General features: G+C 34.0%; 1 protein-coding gene across 2 annotated transcripts in view; it reads right to left on the reverse strand.

The window, feature by feature from the left end:
• The window catches only part of APAF1 (apoptotic peptidase activating factor 1), a 48,726-nt gene that overhangs the window by 17,655 nt on the left and 6,599 nt on the right, over positions 1–24,472 (reverse strand). For both annotated transcript variants that reach the window (XM_034403785.3, XM_034403786.3), the window contains exons 5-19: positions 22,585–22,768; positions 21,236–21,348; positions 20,171–20,302; positions 19,331–19,569; positions 17,710–17,877; positions 16,470–16,601; positions 14,898–15,011; positions 14,314–14,498; positions 13,141–13,267; positions 10,523–10,648; positions 8,701–8,820; positions 8,141–8,266; positions 4,700–4,861; positions 2,455–2,583; positions 648–773 (exon numbers count right to left, since the gene is read on the reverse strand). In XM_034403785.3, coding sequence (XP_034259676.1) covers positions 648–773; positions 2,455–2,583; positions 4,700–4,861; positions 8,141–8,266; positions 8,701–8,820; positions 10,523–10,648; positions 13,141–13,267; positions 14,314–14,498; positions 14,898–15,011; positions 16,470–16,601; positions 17,710–17,877; positions 19,331–19,569; positions 20,171–20,302; positions 21,236–21,348; positions 22,585–22,768 — 2,183 coding nt within the window. The remainder of the gene's footprint in view (positions 1–647; positions 774–2,454; positions 2,584–4,699; positions 4,862–8,140; positions 8,267–8,700; positions 8,821–10,522; positions 10,649–13,140; positions 13,268–14,313; positions 14,499–14,897; positions 15,012–16,469; positions 16,602–17,709; positions 17,878–19,330; positions 19,570–20,170; positions 20,303–21,235; positions 21,349–22,584; positions 22,769–24,472) is intronic.

Below are 24,472 nucleotides of genomic sequence, written 5' to 3' on the forward strand. Positions count from 1 at the left end.
GTTCCATCATTTGTCTTAACAGAACAATTAAAATGAGGCCTTCTCCATCTTAGCTTCCATAACTATGGAGTTTTTCATCAAAAGGTACTCATTAGATTTTCATTCTAGCAGAGATGTTGCACATTTCCACTTGCTATGATTGTGCATTTTGTTACTACTGCTTTATTTGTTTAGATGTAATATATTTATCCTATTTTCTAAACTGACTTTAAAATGAAGGGTTTTTTAATAATAACCCATCTTAAGACTTTTTTTATGTCATCCAAACTTTAGATAATAACTTGTTATTCCATCCATTTCCCCATAAGACTCTGGGAGGCTTAAGAGAGTTTAAGAGCTATGAATTATATAAATGTACAGATACAGTTTCATATGTAAAAGTATTACCTATGTAAAATGTAAAAGTATGTAAAGTATTTTTCCACAGCATTGAATTTAAAAACAATGGAGGATAAAATAAAGATACAATGCAACTAATTCAAATATGCTAAAAATCTGTACATGTTCTGATAGCTGCAAATCCTCATTTGACCCATTATGAAATCAATGCATATATCCTGAACTTCTACTGCTGGAAAATATAACATTAAACAATTATTTTGCTCTCTTTTAAAAATGTCCAGCAAAGAACTGAGGGAAAAACTTACCCTTATTGTTTGGTCATCAGAAGACGTGACAAAAAAAGACCCATCAAGAGAAAAATTCACAGAATGTACCCAACTCATATGTCCTAGGCACTCAGCTATTTTTGAAATGGAGCCGATGTTCCATATCTAACAGAATTTTTTTAAAAAAACTTTTAATATTAGAACGTAAGTCTAGTAAATCATATCAAATAGTGACAAATCATTGTCTCCCAGTCTATCAATATGCCCTGAGAGGTTTGCAAAAGGCATAAACACTGTTATTTCCTGGTAATTGGTACTCTATTTAGAATCAGAGCTTTCATCCATCAATGGCCAGAATTTGCAGAATTTTTTTTAAACAAACATTATAATTAAAAATAGCTCACATCCAAATTGCTTCCTTTTAAAATGTTAGGCTGTCACCAGCAACTACAAAATTACAAAAAAATGTACAATAGACATGTAAATTCTATAGAATTTTAATGTATAGTAATATATAATGTACAAATGTATAGAATTAAAAGTCCTTGTATAAAAGTAAATGAAATTGAAGATTAGATTTTAATTGCTTAATTCTGCTATTTCAAGAACTCTTTGTTATTATCTTAAGGTAACTGGAACCATCATAGACATTAAACAATACATATGCATTAGAAGTATAAAGTATAAAAATATAAATAAATAAAGATTTAGTAGCATACAAACAATTACAAACTGTTAATTTGCTTTTTTGAATTCCCAAGCAAAATGGTTTATCAAAGTGTCATATGGACCTTAGAGTTTCACTACTATTTTTCAGTAATAATGGTGACATATTCCCCTGGAATTTTAATTTTGATTTCAAATACTAAATCCAAAATTATAGATATGTAGATCATTGATTTAAACTGTTATAACTGTTGTATAATAGTTTTATTTCAATTTTACTGAAAGAACCAGTAATGATTATTTGCAAGGATCATTATTCTGAGTGTTAATATACTGCATCTATCTGCTAGCTAGTGGGATTTAAGCAACAGGATGATAGCTTATAATAGAGATGCTAGCTAGTATGGAATAGCATAAACATGGTATTCTTTATTTCATTGCAGGGGGTGATAAAAAGTTACAACAAACTGTCATCCTAGACAAAAAAACTATATTATTTTGGTTTGCCTACAGTTTTTCTTTTGTTCTGAAGTGACAAAATGCTTTTCTTGATGATGTTGCTCTATTTCTAATTGTTCTTATTGTACATATATTACGGAGTAGATTTGATATTTGCTTAAACATTTGCTTAAAATTTAACAATAATCTCATTTTAAGATTCTCAATTCTACAGAAAGTTACTCTTATCTCTTATCTTTAGCCATCAACAAATGTTTAGCTTTTAGCAAAAGTGAAAATTAATTTTCAGCAAAATCTGAATTAATTCAAATTGGTAAGATGATCCTGAATCCATACAAAAGTTCAAATGTTTACATTTATAAATCCATGAAGCTTCTTTGTGCAGAATTATTTTCAATTGTACTTCCTATGATCAAATATATATATATATATTACTAGCTGTTTTCAGATATGCTTGCAGTTGCAACTGGATTCTTCTGCTTTGAAAAATTAACCATGCAACCACATGCACACAGGAACAGCTTGGAATAGCTTCCAAACAGCTGTGGTGAACCTTGAAAACAATGTGGCTATTTTAATTATATGAAAAATAGCTGTTCAGTCTTCAAGATGCTACTTTGCCCAATTATACTATTTACACTGAGCGGTGATTCATTCCTATTGTGAACTAATACATTATAGCAACAAGAAATTTGAGGATGGAAATAATATATTTACTTACTTCAACAGAACAATGTGAAAAAGCAACTGCTACTATTTGACTATTGGGACAGAAGTCACAGTACTGGATTGTGTTGTGGTGGCTCAAAAGAGCCTCTGCCAATAATTCCTTGGTTTTAACATCCACAAGCTGTAAACATAATAAATATTTTTAGACATTTATTTCCCATGTTATTTGGAAAGTTACAGTTACAGTTATATAAAGTTGCAGCTGTGATATTTATGCATGCAAGCAAGCATGTGTGTGTGTGTGTTTGTGTGTATGTAACCATCATAATAAAAAGGATAGATTTTTACTTTATAGCTGTAATATTCAGGAAGGTCTCCCATCTATTTTCTTTCTATCTATCTATCTATCTATCTATCTATCTATCTATCTATCTATCTATGAGCATGCACACAACATTAATGATTTATTAATGTAAATATCTTAGTCGATTCACATAAAAAAACACTTACATGTTAACTGACTTCTTGATGGTTTTCAATATCATTGACTGTGGCATCAAGAATTCTGACCTAGGCTTCCTTAGAAAGCATGAAGCAAAGTCTTAATCCCAGTAAAACCTCTTTTAACATGACTCTGAATTCCGTTCATTCACAGTCAGCAGGGCTTTGGCAAACAGTCTTTCAGAGGAATGTTTATCAACCCTCACCTTATCTCACTTGAAACACTGCCAGAGAACCAATTTCCAAATGCAGAGCAAGGCCAAACTTGGCACTGAAGTCTATTAGAGTCACAAACAGAACTTTCCAATCTTGAAACAAGATGAACTAATTGCTTCCTGCAAAAGCCCACATCCCGTTCGCTTCTCTTTTATGTCCTATGGGAGGGGCCAATCATTTCCAAGGTGTGGCCTTACTCCTGAGTCTACCTTGCTTTCTTAATTGCTCGTCTTCTGGCAGCTCTGTGCATGCGCACACTGGGAATGGGCTCCAGCTGTTCTTCTGCCTCACTGCTGTCTAACTCCCTCTCTGCCTCAGATGCAGAGCCCTCATCCGAGCTTTCCTCAGCCCCCAGGACTGGCCCAAGTTCCTCCCCAACCTCCTCACTGTCCGACTCTGCTGCCAGATTCACAACAGGGATGGTGAGAACAGTTTGTGATGGTTTACCTCCTTCCTCCGGGACCAGGCCCAATCAATCTTATCAGGGAGTAAGAGGTCCACCCTACAGCCCCTGCTTTGTGAGGTGCCGCAGGTTTTGGTGCTGTCTCTATTCCTTTTTAAGATCTACATGAAGCCACTAGATAAGACCACTCATCACCACAGGATGATACCTACGTGTACATCTCTGTTCCCTTCTTTCAGCCACTCATGTCCTGGTTATCTCCTATATGGATTGCAATGCGCTCTACTTAGGGCTATCCTTGAATAGTATCCAGAAGCTGCAACTGGTGCAAAACTGCATGAGCAGTTTTGGGGGTCCCTACTGTAGGGTTGCATATAACACATCTGCCACTTCAGCAAGTCTCCAGTAAAAAAAGGGGGAAAAGAAAATATTCATACAGCCATTGCTATACGGTATGAAAGATCTGATTATAATATCGAAATATGGTCTCTGAGCCACGATGCAGGCCTACAGTATGAGCTACACTATGCATTACTTTGTGTTATTTTAGACAAAATAAATGTTAGGGTCACAAAAAGGTAGAGAATTGTTCAGATTCAGTTTGGTGTCACATATACTATAGCTGGAGTATTCTCTCACAAAACAAGCTGCTGCTATCCTAAAAGTCTAGGGGGAACTAAAGCCTTGGTCTCTCAGGGTATGTCCTCCTGCTATATGCTGATACTGTTCTTGAAGCTCCCTTGACTATTTAAGGAAACAGGAGAAGCTTTAGAGAAGTTATCCCCAGATTCTGAGATAGATTAGTAGATGCTGACCCCCAGGCTGGAAAATAGAAGGGGGTTTCAAGGATTCCCTTTTTAACAAACTAATTTCAGACTCTGCTTCACAGTATTTATGTATTAATATTATATACTGCCCATCTCTCCAAGAGGTGACTTTAGGCAACATTCCTGAATGAACATACAGTATGATGTGGCATGACATTGCCCTCCTTTCACTTTTTCTACCATATAATTTAAAACAAGTAATACTGATTTCTAAAGTCATAAAACTATCTGAGCTGATAAAACACAGAACTATTTTCTACCTAAAAAAATTAATTTGTTAACACTGGTATCTCAAAAGAAGTTTAAAAACAAAATGAAAATACATTACCAATATATTATTAAATACTTACAAAAAGTTTATTTTTAGCTGCTACTACTATTGCTGTACCATTAGATGACCAGGAACAACACTTCACTAACACTTCCACTTCATCATGGTATCCATCCCCATTTTTGAAGAAGTCTCCTATATTGATAGTTTTCAGTTCATTTGCTGTCTGCACATTCCAAAGCTTTAAAAAACATTTTCTGATTAGTATTACTGTCAGAAAATAGCAACATATTCAAATCAAGCAGCTAAGTTGATATAAAATTTCTTATTCATTCAGATTGATTTATTTCTAATATTGCTATTTCAGAACCATTTCAAAAATACCTTTTGAACCATTTCAAAAATACCTTTTGCTAGATAAGATGGTTGTAAGTGTACATGAATAATTTTATGTTTAACCAGTACAGAAAATATATTTATTTTATAGTCCATTTATTCAGTATAATATCCAATATATATTTAAGTTTTTTCATATAATAATTTTAAAAAGCACTGTTTATTTTAGTTCATTTTTCATATAGCCATTAAAATTATTTATATAATGGATGTATTCTGTTTAGACTCTGATAGAAAAATCAATTCATATCGATCTGTATAAATTAAACATTTTCCATTTTGCTTTTCTAATGATTTTAATATACAAATTATTCTATTCATAAAGTCCAAACTCTGCTTGTATTAATGTTAATGAAATCCATTTCATAAACTTCCAATATGGAGCTATAACTTATGTTGTTACTGTTAATAAAAAAAATGTTTTTTTATTAACAGTATATACTACTAAATATATTTCAGAATCTCAGTTGCTGGATTTGGTTGATATATTATTTTTTTATAAAATTTATCTCTCTATAAAGACTTCAAACTCAAATTATATGCCTATTAGAAATGGAAGATTGTTTGATTCTTTTTTTCTTATAAAAAACCAAACAACTGTGTCATATTACAAAATGCAATTGGAGTACGATCCTACTTACTGGTAAGTTATACTTCCCACTTCCCACAATTACAAAGGTTCTGAAAGGGTGGTTACAGTTTGTAAAGGACTTCTGGATATCCTAAAATGTCAAAACTGCCCCCTCCCAGTGGTCATTTGATCATGATCTGATCTGGGTGATCAAGATTTGGGTGCCTGGCAAACTGTTTGCACTTACAACTAGTTGCCAAGCACCCTGTGATCACATATTCACCACAATCTTTTCTGTCATCTTCCCCAGAAAGTCAATGGGAAGCTGGCAGGAGAGATTGTAAGTTGTTGCTACCCATAGAAGGATTTCCCCTCCCTTCTGTGCACATGGATGGTGGTAGTGGTGGGAAATTCTTTATTAAGTAGAAGAAATGAAGCTCGGATCTTTGGTATTCATTTCTCCAGCCAAGCATACAAGTTTTCTTCCAAACACAGAAGGGAACTTTCTGCCCTTCTTCAGCAGGTAACTCTTTTGCTCTATCCATTTAACAATCTGCCCAGTCCCTTAACAACTGCAACTGGGAGAATCAGGATTACAATCATTGAACTAAGTGATGATATGAGTGTTTCGCTTAACAATTGTTTCACTCAACAACTGAGATTCTGTTGTTGAAAGTTGAGGGTTACCTGTATTTTTGCTGATAATGAAAAGGCTTTTATCATACAGAGTACAAATCATCTTTTTTCTTCATTTTAGTCCAATTTTAGGGTTGCCATGCTAATCCTTCTTTGTTGTCTATATAGGTAGTTCTTAGTCAACAACTGTAATTGGGACTGGAATTTCCACTGATAAGCAATGCAATCATAAATTGCAATGGCACATGACCACATCGCTTAGCAATAGCACTACCCATTGCCATTGTTAAGCAAGAATGTTGGGACTCAAGCAGTCTGGCAGACAGGTAAGGCATGGTGGGAGTACAGTGGGGGTGGGAGTGGTTACTGCCAGGTGGAGATGTGTGACTGGCCCAAGAGGTGTGGAGGAACTGGCTGAACTGGGGGGGGGGGGCAGTGCACAAGTAACCAACAAGTAATGGTGTGGCTAGTGGCGGCTTCTGCCAGATTGAGAAGGCTGCGTGAGTGGCTAAAGAGGCGCAGTGCAAGTACAGCGGGGCCAGGGCTAACAACTGCCAGTCAGAAAAGGATGAGTGACTTACCAGAGTGATTTGTGACCTTCTCTTCTGGCTTCTCCATTGACTTTGCTTTGGGAAGCGGGCAGGGAGGGTTGCAAATGGTAATCATGTGACTATGGGATACTGCAACTATATTTAAGTCCAAGATGGTTGCAAAGGCCCTGGATTATGTTCATATGACCCTAGGGATGCTCTGACAGCCAGAATTTTGAGAACTGGCAATAAATCTCCTCTTTGAGCACCATCATAATTTTGAACAATAACGGAACAAATGGTTGGTAAGTGACAATTAACTATAATTTAAACTTTTGCTACTGTACATGGTTATTGTTAGATCAGAATTTACTTTATTTATTTATTTGTAACCTACTTTATTTTATTTTTTTTTACAAATAATTCAAAGCAGTGAACATATCCAATACACCTTCCACCTTCTATTTTACCTACAACAATCCTATGAAGTGGGTTGGGCAGAAAGAGATTGACTGGCCCAAAGTTACTCAGCTGGCTTTCATGCCTAAGGTGGGATTTGAATGCATGGTCTCCTACTTTCTAGCCTGGTGCCTTAATCACTGGAACATATGGTCAAATATACATAGACAGATCATATTCTATGGAGTTCAAACCCTATAGAGTAGGGGTGTCAAACTTGATCACGTTGCGGACTGGATCATGACATATCACAACATTTTTTGCAAAGGTAACATGCACTATACATGAAACATGCTCCAACAATAATTTAGAAGAGAGCATGTATGAGAGTATTTCAAATTAGGGAACTGACAATAAGGAAAGTATAGAATGCTTTTCTCAAATATTTCCTACTTCAATCTGGGTATAGTACTACATGGCAGAGCTGAAGCAACAAAGGAAGTCATCTGATCAGTTGTACAGGTTCTCTGGATCAAAGTTCCCTTATTTCTCCTAAATAATTAATTAGCCAATTTTTTAAAAAAAATAAATTTACAGCTAGCTGTCAGACATTTTGTGACAATTTATTTTTCACTAGGTACTTGCATATTATAGAAAGGAATCTATAAAGCCTCACTTCAGTGAACTCTACTTAATATTCATTTTTTTGGAATTTGCAGCAATACAGTGGGAAAGGAAGGAAGGAAGGAAGGAAGGAGGGAGGGAAGGAGGGAGGGAGAGGGGGAGGGAGGAAGGGAAGGAAGGAAGGAAGAAAAAGAAAGAAGGAAGGAAGGAAGGAAGGAAGGAAGGAAGGAAGGAAGGAAGGAAAGAAAGAAAGAAAGAAAGAAAGAAAGAAAGAAAGGAAGAGCCATAATAAAATTATTGTTTCTAGGGTACAAAATACTGAATCAAAAGGTGCTACCTACAATAATTCAGTCTCAAGACATACCTTTAAAGTTCCATCAGCTGAACAACTAGCCAAGTATTTATCATCTGGTGAAAATTTGCAATGGGTTACAGATCCTTCATGACCAAACAATGTATTGCGACAATACTTACTATTCAGGTCCCAGAGCTACATTTAGGAATAGGACAAAGAAACCAAGAAGAAATGAATTAGTATTAAAATTAGTTGAGAAATATTTTGCAATATTCGTATCTTTTGTGTAGCAATGAAAACAAATTTGCAGCTTGCCATTTTTATTAGGAACCCCCAGACTGTTTTGTCAAACTTTATTTATTATATTCTATAAACAGCTATAGAAACACAAGTATTTGGGAAAATGGAAGGTTATTCGCTATGCTGTCAGTGTGCTTCAAAGGACAATTCTAACCCATTTTTGCAGTTTAGCATTACCTAAATGGCCTCCAGTGGCTAAAAGTGGGAACAAAGTAACAAATCAATGCATTTCAGGAGTCTTCCAAAAATTCTCTACTATGAAATATCCAGAAACATAATTATAATTGTAGCTACATCAAAATATCAATATGATTTCATTTACTACTTACTTTGATATAAGTATCATTTGAACATGTTGCTAATAAATGATGACTAAAATGGCAGAAGTTGACCTGCTCTGTATGTTCTTCGAATTCACACACAAGTTCACCTATTCTTGAGTTCCAGACCTAAAACGTTATATACAATAATTCAAACATTTAAAGATATTTATGCAGTATGTATCAATTTCTAATCTAAATACTAGGCAACGTTGAAATATGTTCAATTTCTTCTATGTACATAAATATTCCTTAAATTTTAGTTGAAATACTAAATTTGAACTTGCAAATGTAAACTACAAATAATAAGAATTCAAATTCCAAATTTTTTTTAATATAAACTATCTCATAGGTTAACTAAAGGATCTTTTTCTAGATTGGGAGATTCTTCAGGCAATTACTCATGCTCTCATCTTCTCTTGACCGGATTACTGCAAGGTGATGCTGCCCTTGATGCTGCCCAAAATACCATTTGGAAGCTATCGTTGGTCCAGAATGCAGTAAGGTGGGTAGTAGTAGGCACATCACTTTGCACCCATGTGTCATCTCTGCTTTGCAAGCTGTACTGGTTGCCATATGGCTACAAGAACAAGATTACCATTGGTTATCACCTAAAAAGGCCTACATGGTATACAATCTGGTTATTTAAGAGACTGTCAATCTCTGTTAACTTCTGCCCTACCAATGAAACCAAGCAGAATGGGCATGATGTAGGTCTCCTCAATCAAACAATGTCATATGTCAGGGCCTAGCGCATTCTCTACTATATGATGCCTGCCCACTGGAGTCATATGGCTCCCTACCGGCAGATGTTCCAGAAGTAGTTAAAAACACAACTCAGTTCCCAGGCCTGAGATTAGGGTCAATGCGAAGCATTTGTTAGTTGTTACTAGTTTGGGATATATTTAGTTGTTTTACTGTTTGAAACGAATATATTTTTTACGATTCTTTTCTTTGTATTGTACGCTGCTCAGAGTACTTTGTGAGCTGGGTAATCTCCAAATTGAATAAAATTGAATAAAAATATAAGATGTGACATGCTAGAATAATAAAGCATTCATTCTTAAATTTTAATCACCTTTGGAAATATAGATGGCACATAGGTTTAATAAGTAAATAAATAATCATAATGCAACAACAAATCCTGAAGAGTCAGCTTCTGTGATCCATGGAACATTGTAATTACATTATTAAAGAGGACAAGACTGAAATATTAGAGCTTTGGTACTTAATTTTAAGACCAAATGTTTTAGAACTTGTTTTAATAAAAAAATAATAATAATGTTATTAGTATGATTTTAGAGAACTCTAAGGGCTGCAAAAAATGGACATTCTTTTAATGTATTACTAAAATTAATTATTTTATTGGTTTCAATTAAAAATACCAGGTACTCCTCACTTAATTACTCTAATTGGAACCAGCAAATCTATCACTAAGCAAAGCAGTTAAGAGAAACACCATGTTCTGACAGTCCTAGCTACAGTCATTAAATAAACTTGATCTTATTAAGCAACCCATCACACGACTATAATTTACAATCTCCCGCTGGCTTTCCCATTGATTTTGCTTGTCAGAAACCAGGTGGGATGCTGTGACCATTGTAAATACACAACAGTTGCCAAGCACCTGAATCATAATCACAGTAATTTAAGGGACACTGCGACAGTTATAAATATGAGCACCTTAAATATAAGTAACTCTTTTTAGCACTCTCATAACTTTGTACAGTCACTAAATGAACAATCATTTAGTGACGCCTACCTGTATTATTAATTCAACTGATATTAATTAAAGTTCAAGAGGATGATTGATTTTTCATAATATGCTTACTTTTACTTTTTTATCCATTGAACAAGTGGCTAGAAATCTGTCATCCATTGAAAAAGCACAGCAGAGCACTTCATCATCATGAGCTTTTACTTCTAGGAGCTTTTCTCCACTTTCAGTTTTGAAAACCTGCAATCAGAACAACAAAATATAAGAAAGTAGAAGAGATATACGACTGTTATATCTGTATACAAAACTCTGTGTGTATGTGTGTGTATGTATTACAAACATATATTACTGTACATAGTTGTGATTCTATTTTATTAATTCTCTTGTCTATATAATTGAGTTTTTGTTAGTTCAAAAGGAAAAAAATGGAAAGAGTTTATTAACTTTCAAGCCAACCCCAGCAATACTAAATAAGAATACAGGAGAATATTTGTAGATCAAGGTTGAAATGAGGAGTGCTTGGTGCTCTCAGAGCTTGGTGTTTTCTTACAGACATTTCATTATCCAAACTAGGTAACATCATCAGTCTAGTAAGGAGTGGGGTTTGCTCTCAGTTTATGTTCTAGTGGCTTGCCCTGTCAGTGTTGGTGGGGGTGGTCTTAGAAGTTCTTTGTCAGATTCTGTTCTATTCACTGTTGGCTTGTTTGGCAGTTCCTTGATTGGGTTATTTTTTACTCGATTGTTAATCTTGGAGTTAATCTATGTTCATTTAGATGCTGATTGCTGGTGGGAAGGTGTTTTGGTTTTTTTGTGCACTTTTTGGCTTGTTGACTGTCTTTTTGTTGAGATTCTCAGTCATCCAGGTCATAGTTGTCCCACAGGTGCTTTTTCAAAATGCAACTGGACTTTGTTTTTCGTCTCATCATCTTGGTTGAGAAATGAAACTTCTTCAAAGAAAAACAAAGTCCAGTTCCCTTTGGAAAAAGGACATTTGAGATCTCTTTTGCGTAGTATATAGATTTTGTTTATGTCTATGTGTCTATTGATGGCTAATTTGTTGGAATGCCAGGTTTCTAGACAATAAGGGTTTTTGCACTTGGCTTGGCCTAGGATGGTCATAAACCAAAAAGGGAACAAAAAGACCAAAACACTCCCTACAAGCAATCAGCACCCAGATAAGCATAGATTAACTCCAAGATTAACATCAGACCAACAATCAAATAAACAATACTTCAATCAAGGAACTGCCAAACAAGCCAACAGTAAGGAGCCCAAACCAAAAAACTTCTAAGATCACCCCCACCAACACAGGCAGGGAAAGCCACTAGAATATAAACTGAGAACAAACCCCACCCCTTACTAACACTGATGATGTTACCTAGTTTGGGTAATCAAACGTCTGCAAACAACCAAGCTCTGAGAGCACCATGGACCCCTCAAAAATGAGAACTGACACTTTTTATAACAAATGAATATATACATGTTAATCAATCAATAATTTTGAAAGTTTTGGAAAAACAGAGCGTCTAATATCTACACAAAAAAAAATATACTAAAGGTAGTCCTCAACTTATAAAAGTTGATATAGTGACTGTTCAAAGTTAGAACAGCACTGAAAAAAGTGACTTATGACCATATTTCACGCTTATAACCTTTGAAGCAACCCCATAATCATATGATCAAAAATTCAGATGTTTGGCAACTGATTCATACTTATGACCATTGCTGTGTCCCAAGGTCATGTAATCACCTTTTGCAATCTTTTAACAAGCAAAATCAACGGGGAAGCCAGATTCACTTAATACTGTTAGTAATTTAACAACTGCAGTGATTCATTTATCAACTGTGGCAAGAAAGATAGTAAAATTGGACAAAACTCACTTAATAAATATCTCGCTTAAAAACATAAATTTTGGACTCAAATGTGGTCGTAAATTGAGGATTACCTGTAAATCACAGAATAGGTAACATTTCAAAAGCAAGGAATACATGGAAACCTAAGCACTGGACAACTGTAACCAACCTGCAAACTTTAGTTACATGTAAGGACCTGCTGCCAAGCACACAAGATAAAAAACACAAGGGGAGTTAAACATATGATACAAATAAAATCTGATTGTTTCTCTAGGGTTTTTTTAGAGCGTAAAAATTAATACTTCTTTTTTTCAAGCATCTTGAACATGTATCAATGTATTTTATGCAGTTTAAGTTGGTAGAAAGTGGGTAACACTGCAGTATATCTCTGGAACAAGATGGTGTTCTAGACCACAAAACCACATCACGGTATACATTTCATTTAAAATAATCCAAATGGAGGGCTCCTTATGTTACCAATTAAACAAACTGGGTAACTCTTCCATCTTTCCTTCCTTAATGTGCAGAATAATTGATAACAAAAGACCTATCAGGGACAAGCAACCAGCAAGCAACTCATGAATAACAAAGTCAGTAACTTTATTACCTATTACCTATGTTATAATAATCTCACCAGACTTTCTTCCCCTGGAATGACCAGATAAGGTCTCATGGATTTTGGGGGAGGTCAAGCTTCTGCCACTTGCAGCTGGGCAAAGACTCCAAGCTATGCCCTCACTTGACCCCTCCTTCTAGCCCATCTGGCAGTTTCCCAACAAGATCAATTTGAAAATATGATTTCTAAAATATGCATGTATTCAATTGATATGTAATATATATAATTGATATCTTGTTGTGCTGATATGATAAACTTTTACCTGCAAAGTTTTATCAGCCCCACATGTAGCTATTCTTTGATGGTCCTGGGAAAAACAAGCATGGTAAACGGTAGCTGTATGTGGATGCACAACCAAACGGTACATGTTCTTCACTGATGTTTTATTGCTAGATTATAGAAAAATAAGAAAGGTATTATTTTACTATCTTTTTAACATTAGATATACATTAATACCTTCAATTTATCAAATCATAACAAGCCATGCAACACATGTGTAAACATATTTATGTTCTGTAAATAACTATTTGTTTATTTTTGAAGGATTGTAGTTCCTAAAATAATAATTTATTTTCAAGGACTCAAGGGTTGTTTTAAAAATGTTACTCTTTTTTAATTGACTTGAACATTTCACATAATCAGCAATCACTTTTCTATATTTCTTGGGTATATATAATTTTAATTCCACGTAAAATTGTACGTACATATCTCAATGGAGAAAAAACAAATAGAACAGTAAAATAGATGTACAATTGATCATCATGTATGACAATCTATCTGTAGTCTGAGAAATCTGTCCTCCTTATTGTCTAATATAGAAATACTATACATACAAGAAATCTATGTGCACTTCCTGGATGAGGAATTCTGGGAGTTAGAGTTCACACAGCTTAAAGTAGCCAAGGTTTTAGCAATTGAGTCCTACCCTCCTTAGTGCAGGGATCCATCCCACCATCTCTTTAGGTAACAGGTTCCACTTTCAAATTACCCTTTTCAAACATGAATTGGAATCTAATTTCCTCTAATTTAATTCCATTATTCCATGTCTTGCAGCATCCTCATTTGGGCTATATCCACAGTTCTGAAGAACTGCTTAAAATATTCTCCCTATTTAAACCTAGACAATATTTAAATGAGTCAGTATCCAGACAATCTAAACGATCTGTGCTAAAAGCAAGCATTTTCTATTTTTTCCTCAACCAGAAATTCAGTGTCCTACATTAAAAAGTTGGTACTGAAATATTTTGAGAAACAAAAAAAGAGTTTTAGCAGCCAGTTTTTATAAAGCCTGAATAGAATATTTTGTATTAAAATACAGAATATAACTTTTAAATGCATGCCTACAAAGTTTGCTATTGACCTGGGATCAAATATTTCAATACTGTATCTGTTTAACAAACTTGGAAAGAGACATAAAAAAAAGATATATGTTTACATCCATTCCACATAAAGAGATCCTTTATTAAGTTCTTGCTGAGCTCGCAGTTTTGCTTGTCGATACACTTCTGAATTTTCTGGCTGACACAGTCCCAGCTGTATAATGTCTAGAAATGGAAGATGTCCAAGGAGATGCCCATTCAAGGACAAAAATTCCTGGAAGTTTTCACGTGCATTAGTATCCTGTGAATAAGAAATATTGTTGTATTAAAACAGAAGTGCAAGGAAAATTGAATTAGATGGAACCTTTTAATGATTGCATCAAAGCATTTACCCTTTCTTTCCTTTCCCCACATTGTTGTTTTTTCTGTTTATGTATAATTACAAATGCACTAGAGAGAGATAATTTTATTTCCTTTACCAAAAAAATTCAGAGACTCATCTGTACCGTTTCTACATAAAGTACTATAATAATCATTTACAAAACATCCTTGGGAGTTTTGTGTTCATGAATCAAGTGACAAATTTTATTCAATAAAACGTAAAATAATTTTAACTATAAAATTTCTGTTGAATTTAACTGGTAACTTATCAAAGTTGAACAAACAACTACTACAAATTATTTTACATATCATATTATACCTTCTGATCCAGTATTTTACTGTATTCAACATATTCATGAATCAAATGAGCAGGCCCTATTCGTTCTGTTTTTATTTTAATCCAATCTAATGAGAACATGAGACCACATAGCTCCTGTTAGAAAAATGTAGAGAAAATATGTTATATTCAAGAAAATTTTAAACTGTTAGGTAACTTAATATTTTTAGGGAAAAGAATGAATGTATATTCCCAACATTCCTTCACGAAGTACAAGCAGGCTTAGAAATATAACTGAACTTTATTTCATTATTCATATATGCCAAATGACTAATTAGACTTTATTGTATAAGTACATTTTATCATATCTAATATATTAAAATCATTTGGCTGTGTGGCCTTAGAAATTGGATTAATAACTTTATAAATAATATACAAGGTAGTCCTTGATTTACAACCACAGTTCAGAATTTTGGTTGTGATGCCACATTACAATTTGCTCAACTTTGGCAATCCTGGCATTAACAGTTGCGGCTGTTAAGCAATCGTATGATTATTAAGTGTCCAAAGGCCCGGGTCAGGCACAGACCCTGGGCTATGGTTGAGTACTGCTATGCAGGATACCCTAGATGTGTTGGGGGGCGGGGGGAGATAGTCATTAGAGGGAGTTGGAGCATCTCCACAGTTCTATGAGCAGGCATGCTACCAAGCACCTAAATTTTCATCTTGTAACTGTGAGAGCGATGCAACATTTGTAACTTTGGGCATGGGCTGTAATTCACTTTGTTCAGCATTGTTCTACATTCAAATGGTTGGTAAGGACTACCTGTACACATTACTTTATATTTATTACATTAGTAAACAATATAGTTGCAAAACTTAAGCCAGTGTTTTCAGATTGTTATTCTATATAGGTTGTCTTTGACCTGTGACCATAATTAAGTCTGGAATTACAGTAAATTATGCTGCTCATTAAGCAGTTCATTACGGTGACCACACCCAATTTTATGACCTTTTTTTGTAGCAGTTGCTACATGGTTGCTACCACTAGCATCACAGTTGTTAAGCACACACATTATACCCAATGACCGATTTCTGCTGGAAACTGGAAGGCTGGTTTCCAGCAGAAAATTTTGTATACTGTGGTCATGTGTCTGAAGGATACTACAAATGGCCGTACATGTGGGTGGCTGCCAAGTGCCCAAAATGCATTCATGTGGCTGGGGCTATCATGGCCATCGGAACTTTGGAACTATGTCATAAGTAACTCAAGGGAAGTCCATCTTAACTTTGAACAGTTGCTAAACAACTATTTCAATTTTCATAGAACCTATTATATTCAAATTCATGAAATTAGTGAAATACTCAAACCTTCTTTTGATTCTACACTGATTCGAAGCAAAAAATATTTCATTTTAAGAAATGCATATGAGAATACATATAGAAATGCAAGTATAGAAAAACATATTTTGTTTCTTGCAGGTATAGAAACAAAAACATATTTCATTTAAGCTATAAAACATTTTACAAAGTTTCACAAGAAAATTTATTCCCCTAGAAAAAAACTATTTTCTTATATACAAGGTTATAGAAATAAAAGTCAGTGCAACTTACATCATACATATTGGCACCTGCCATATGGTAAGCCAGAAAATTACACCAATACATGCAATCCTCCTCTGATGAAATAGATATGTAACACTTATAATGTTTCTTGAACTGATGAACTACCTTTTTATGCAGATCCTACAAAAATCAAATATCTATTAATACAATAACGGCATTCAAACTAAAATAGTCTCACTACTTTGCAACACTATATTAAATTAAAATCTTCCAAAGATATACTGTTATAAAAATAAAGTTAAGTCGTTTTTTTTTTGCCATATTCACAAACTAAGAATGTTATGTTCTGGTGAAATTCTATTACTGCATGAAATTAAAAGCAAAACCAACTGATGTCTAGTCCTTTTAACTCTAACTTGAATGCTTGTCTGGATGTAAATATGCACAGTATTCCAAGCTTGTAGTGGTAGCAGGCTAAATTCACATATACAACCAATAGGAAGATGCCCATTGAACAAAATAAAACCAAAGCTGACTTTATTAAGAAGTATTTTACCAGGCAACATCAGAGAATCAAAGAATAATTAAAAAAAAATCTCTGGCCACCACCAGGAATGTTTGACATCTACTTTTCTGTAAACTGAGGAGATCTTATGATAGCTTTACCTACTGAGCCATGTATCATCGCTCTTCTTTGCAGATTCAAAGTGATATATAGCTGAATAATCTTAACCCACTTCTCTATTGCTACAGGCCTATAGTTCATTAAAATTCATATCAGAATTAAAGTACTTTTCTCTCTTTTTGCTTGTATCGACCCATGGCTAGTCCATGTCACAAGGATCTATTAATAAATAATTTCCAACATGAACGAAACATATTTATAGAGTACAATTCCAGAACTATCTGAAAAGATGAATTAATATCAAATTAAAAATAATGTCTTCTTTGAGCTATTGATTATATTTGTTTGTGTATATGTATATGTATATGTACACTATTACCATATATAATGGTAGCACTATGAAAGTGGTTTGCTTTCTTCCCAGTGCCAAGTCTAGCTATACAGTAGTTGTGGTGCCTGGTGATATCCCATCTAAATGCTGACCAGGTTTCTCCCTCCTTAATTTTTTGAAATCCTAAACAGCAGATGCTGCCACTAATAAGTATAAAATAGGAAGTGCAATTATATGAAAATGAATTCTAATATTATATTAATGAATTTTATATACTGATTATTATTATACTTGGCTTCCTAAATAAATCATTATTCAAAATTAAAACATACTTGAAGCTCACTGCGATTCTTCTCCATAAGAAAATCAAGTTGGAGAGCATGCAAATAATAACAGAATGATTTTCCATTTCGATCGCAAAATAGGAGAGATTTGTTAACAAATTCGTGCAGTATGTCTTCAACTTCTTCAATCTCCATATCCCAAAGAATACAAAATACCTAACATGCAAACAAACAAACAAGCAAAAATAGGTGAATGCAATGAATAAACAGATTATTAGTTTTCCCTTCATTAGGTAAAAATAATCTGAAAAATTCAATAGAATATAATGAGATCTCATTTGCAAGTAGCGAAAAGATAAGATTATTAGTATGGAAACCATTCCACAGACAATATACAAGCAAATCCTGAGTAAGACTATTTTCAATTTCCTAAAATTGTTACTATGCTATTTATTTTGTTAAATATTGATTGAAATAAGCATTTTAAAGAATATTTCTCTACTATTGAGAGAATAGTGACCGTCCTTTAAAATAAAAAAAAAATCTCAAATTTAAATTTGCAACTCTGATTTCAGAAATGAAATGAACTAGCACATTAAATTGCTAATTATTCACAATTTTCCTTAGCTATTTAAATAATATACAGGGAAGCAGGAATAATGTTTGTGGTATGATTATCAATATTGCAAATTTTAATATGTACTGGTAAAATTTATACTATGACGGAGTTATTTACTTTTTGCTTCAAGAAATTTATAATCCTAAAGGATTTTAATTAAATTACTTTAAAGTGTTTAAAATATTGAATAAGATATCTAGATATTTATACAGCAAGCATAATAAAGTTAAATATTGTTAAGATTGCAACCATATTCATTCTTAGGTTGAAATATGTACTAATAAATACAGTAGAAATCCTATTGAATTCAGTGGAAGAATGAATATAAACTAATCTTGCACAACAATTTTCCAGATAGCAAATATTATTCTGTCACTGCAGCATTCGGTTAGATTTGCTAATAATTATTATTATTTTAAAAGTCATTTTATCTGTGTCATCTTAACTGTTAACCAGCCCTGTACAACTAGCACTGTGAAGTATCTATGGAGATTCTCAGTCATCTAGGCCAGTGGTCCCCAACCCCCGGTCCGCGGACCGGTGCCGGGCCGTGGAGTACCTGGCACCGGGCCGCGCAGCGGCCGGGGGACATGAACGCTGCAGCGCAAAGGCTCCTGGGCCGTGCGCAATGGGCCGTGCGCAAAAGCTCCTGGGCCGTGCACCCACCCCTGCGCGCGCTCAGCGGGCCGCGGCGATAAAAAGGTTGGGGACCACTGATCTAGGCAATGGTTGTCCCAAAGGTGCTTATTCAGGAGATAACTGGACTTTCTTGTGAAAGTCTAGTTGTCGCTTGAAAAAGCATCTTTGGGATAGCTCTATGAAGGTACATAATGACTTGTTAGTCAAATCTGAAACTTCTGGTTTTTTACTGAAGGAAAAGAAATTAAAAATCACAAATTAGTAATAAATGCCATGGTTATAAAACAGATGAAATATGCTCATGGATGGATATCTTTAAGCAACCAGGTTTCTTTATAATGCTGTTCAAAAAACTTTTAGCACCTTAAATCATGCTTTACCTTCAAAATACTGTTTTAAACTGTATTTTACCTTTGAAGGCACTTTAACATCCTTTGGAAGAACAGAAAGATCTCTGTAATAACCTTTAAAATTTTCTGGCAACATATCAACACTTATAGACATTGCTTCATCAAGTGCTTCATAATCATAAGATGAGGATTTCCTTATTCTTTTAAACTGTTTGTTTTGAAGTTGTCTAAGGTAGTATTCCCAGCGATTGGGAAAGACTTGTAATAATGCTCCTATTAATGATACCACGAGAGGAGAACCTAAAATAGAAGAATAGGTAAAAATAAAACTGAACAAAAAGAAATCAAATTGCTTTTTGAAGGCATTATTGAAGAAAAATATTAAAAAAAATAAAGAAGTTAAAAAATTCCCTAATTATTTCCCATCGTATGAAATATATATATCCATTCCAAAATAGTAAATATCTGTCCTTTAAAAATATAGAATTTTAACATTCTCAGGGTTTATTTGCAGCCTCTCCTTTCTGACTTCAGGCGTTTGAAGCTAGATGCAAGCACAGAAGAAACACAAAGGGAGTTTAAATAAGGCTTCAAGAGTAATGCAAGTACAAAGTTTATGAAGAACAGAAATATTTTCCAGAATTTTTTTTTGCATGTAGTACAATTTTTTTTTTGTATTTTCTAGTTATTAGAATAGATATTGAAATTCTGGAACGGCAAATCATACAGGTTAAAGTAGCAAATAAAGCTCAAGTTGCTTTGTCTTTTAAAATTTAAAAACACTAAGTTGCTCAATGACTACACTTCAATTTTAAATTAGCATATATGCAGTTACAAATATGTTGAAAATCTATTATTTTTTTGATGCAGAGGCCTATTAACATAAAATGAAAAAGTTTACCTTTGCATTCTCTAACGATATGATCAGCTTTTTCCGGCAGCTCTGTTACTTTCATATTAACGAACAGGGATAATATTTCAAGTGCTTTTTCATGTGTTAATCCACTTTCTACAGAAACTTCATATTTATTGCCTGAATACAGCATCAGAAATAAATATTTGATTTAAAGCATAAATAAGAGTTTCTCCACAACTTAATTAAAATGCTAGCCACCCATCTTTGAATCTTTGTATTGCCATGAGGTTTGTTTCCATTGCCAATTCTTGTCTTGCCTCAGTTTTCATTTACTTTGAATAGTTCTGTTCCATGCATCCACGTGCAATCATGGTAAGCAAAGCAACTGGTTTATCCTATAGGCTTTGCTTTGTTCTGTCTTCTGCAAGACACTAATTGGCATTTTAAAAAAATCATCTGCCAATCATTACATTGGAACAGGAATTAAACAGTCTGGTTATTTTCATTAGTTTTTGATGTTTAAGGAAAATGCTACATTTAAGGCTGGATTCTGTTAGCATTTTCTTATATAACTGTTTCATTTTATCAATTTATACAGAATTAATAGGAGGTAATATTCATTATTCAGTCGCACTGTGTATTTTATAAGATTGCATGATATATTGTTTGTATCATCCCTAAAAAAGTTTGGGATTGTTTTATACTAAAGCTGAACATGTTATTCTAAGTTTCCAGAATTCTTTAGATTTCCAATTTCCATTTATACTTTACTTCTTACAGAATATATTTTGTTTTTAATATTTAAAGGCACCCTTTTTGACTAATTTTCCCCACAAATCTCAAACATGTAGGTTACATTATTCAGATTATTTTCTATAATTTAAACATAATGGCAACAAGATAATCTTTCCTCTTCCAATCTCTCTGTTACTACTAGTAATATATTGTACAATTTTCTCAAGGTAACATTATTTTTTGGTTTAATATAATGGATGTATCACTGCATAGCAACAAAACTCATACCACTATGAAAGGTAACATACATAAAGTAAATTAAATAAAAATTTATAGCTTATGCAGGGGAGGAATAAAGGAAAACACAACCCTTACCAGTTACAGAATCTGCTACACTCCTGTCTCTACTGGTGATAAGAATCTGACACTGATTATCAAAAGCTTTTAAAACCCAGGAATCCCAAATATCATCAAGTACCAAGAGAGATCTGTTACAAAAAAAGGATGATAAACAGAACATTTACTTTAAGAAGGTTCTTCATATGTAACAATACATTTCCTTTTTTAAACAGGGGCCCAATGTAATTCCAGAAAATAATAGCAATATTTTACGATGTACAAACAGGTGGTATATACCCAGTTTCCCCCAAAATAAGACATCCCCTGATAATAAGCCCAATCGGGCTTTTGAGCGCATGGCAATAAGGCCAAGCACTTATTTCAGGGTTCAAAAAAATATAAGACAGGGTCTTATTTTCGGGAAAACACGGTATACATTCCTACATACTTTGAAGCCCCTTCTGAAATCAAGTCCAAAGCACTGTGTAATATTTTAATTTCATCCTTCATAGTATTTGAATTTAACTATTTTAAACTTTTGTTTCTTTTTTAATCAAAAAGAGTCTTACAGATTAATGCATTTTTTAAAGATAAATTTGGCATTTGGGTTTAATGGGGGGAGGGAAGGGAGACAAGACAAAATAAAAAGTAAATATTAGTCTGAATATTTAAAAAGCATATATTTTTGCACATTCACAATTATATTTCTCAGTATTGTTATGATATTCTCTTTCTGGAAATTTTAAATCATTTTTTCCAAATTGTAAATCTTCAACAAAACACATCAGCAAAGAAAGAATGATATATTCTTAGTACTATTTTTTATGCATAAATCACAGCAGACAAATCAAATTATTTTGACTGATCTTTCAAATGAATCATGATTTATTTATTTTTAAATTTATATACTATTCTCCCTACAAACAATAATATTTTAATATTACTTGGCCTGAGAGAAAGAAATTGGGCCAGTGGGTGTTTGTGCCAAATAGAGGACTATTACTCATGGCCTGCTGGTTTCTAATCCAGCAATTTAACCAGTACATTACACTGTACTGTGTACCTTAAAAGTCTGAAGAAGAGAGTCAATGCACTTCAGAAAATAAGCAATTATAATTTAAGTTGATAGATACTAATAAGTTTGAAATTTACTTATGCAGAAAATAACATACTATTGATTTTAATTCAGAATCCCTGATAATCAAGCGTTAGACTCCAAAGTTGTTCAATGAAAGAATATATAAACTGTGTTTGCTAGAATTTTAAGCAACATAGAATATTTATTGGAAATCCCTATAAATGTAGGAATTTGAAAGAAGCAATTTTAAATTTTAAATTTATTTAAAATTAAAGATATAAATGCAACTCTGTTCTATTGACGTTACCTTGGGCTCGTGCGCAACAGCAATAAACGAAGGCGATCTTTTGCTTCCTCGATATTAAATGGTGGCCTTTGTGAATAAGTGAAGTCCTTGTCTAATTTCAGGCAAAGATTTTGGAGTTTCATTAACAGACCTGCTTTATCCTGTTTTCCAACAGAAACCCAATGCACTCCTCCTGGAAAGCAATCTAAGAAAAAATGCATGTTAAAATTAAAACATATTAGTGAACATTGAAGAATCTTAAGAGAAATCCCCAAATATAGTGAGTTGGGAGCCCCAGGGGTGCTATTCAGTAGGTTCTGACAGGTTCTGGAAATTTTGAGTTCTACAGAGAACTGGCAAATACCACCTCTAGCTGGCCGCTGAGTAGGGTGGGAATGGAGATTTTGCAATATCCTTCCCCCCAGGTGTGCGGAGGGAATGGGGATTTTGCAGTATCCTTCCCCTGGAGTAAAGTGGGAATGGAGATTTTGCCGTATCCTTCCCCTGCCACGCCCACAGAACCAGTAGTAAAAAAAAATTGAATTCCACCACTGGTTGGAGCTATATAAAAAGGTGACTGAACAATGACAGTCATTACTTTCCTCCGCTTTTTTGTCTTCCTTAGTTATTACTTCTTTTTTTATAAGGTTAAACATTGAAAACAGAGGCTGTCTTCTTTATAAGAACATATACATAAGTCAAATTATCCTCAAAAGGAACAATAGCATGAAACTCCTAAATATTGGATGGCTCTATGAGGCCCAAAATGCTACATGTATCAAACTATGTAATTCTATTCTTATTATTTTTACAGTTTTCTGCAGCATTTTATTATCCTGGCTGATACTGTAAATGCAAGCAAGTTTGAGATCAATTAGTACTCAAACAGGAGAAAAGCACAAACGCCAGAAGTAGAAAAAATAAACTGATGGTAACGAACTACTTCCATTCTGTTCCCAAGCTATGATCCTACTGAGAATTAAAACAGGAGTTTAGCAGGCAACACCATATTTTTGTTATTCTTCATAAAAATATAGTGTCTAAAGGAAATGGTTTCATGATCAGCAAGGGTTTATTCTCCACTTTCCATTTATTGTTATATTTCTGTATATACTGAGGATTTTAGGTGCCAAAAAGAGATTCCAAACATTGGATTCAGTTTATTCACGGCTAGACTTATTCACGAGTATGTACAACAATACTTTTAAAAAATAACAAAATATCTTATATATCTCTCTCTGTGTTTGTGGATAAGCCTAGCAACAGAGGAGCAAACCCTTGAATTTTTAACGAAGTACCATGAAAAATGTGCCACCTCCAGATAAGTCAATCATTTTTGTGTTTTAATTTTCATAGTTGGCTTATCCATCACTGGTACTTTCCACAGTATTTTGGTTAATACCTGAAGGTCGGCTTCTACATAGAGAGGCTTACATACATACAACTCTATACAGGATATTGTTGATATATTTTACTATATAAATTGCCATGAGTCTGTGGAGTTGGTTGTAGTTCTCAACTTACAACCATTTGTTCAGTGACCATTTGAAGTTATGATAGCACTGAATAAATGATGGTTATGACTTGTCCTTGGAGTTTTGACTATATAAGCACCACCATAGTCAGATGATCACTATCTGGGCACTTGGCTAACAATTTGCATTTACAACCAGTTGTGGCGCACCTGTCATCAAGTATCACCATTTGTAACCTTCCCTGCCAACTTTCACAGAAAGTCAATGGAGAAGCTGGCAGGGAAGGTTGCAACTAGGGTAAGGTAACTCTTGCGCCCACTTTCTCAGCATCTTTGCACTTATGTGAGTCACCTGAACCCTCCATGCCTCCCTCATATCTTCCCTGCTTTTCATGTACCCCCTCACCCCCTATGCACCTCATTAACCCACACATC

This window comes from Pantherophis guttatus, chromosome 7 (genome assembly GCF_059756535.1).
Source record: "Pantherophis guttatus breed Tessera chromosome 7, ASM5975653v1, whole genome shotgun sequence".
NCBI classification, from domain to species: Eukaryota; Metazoa; Chordata; class Lepidosauria; order Squamata; family Colubridae; genus Pantherophis; species Pantherophis guttatus.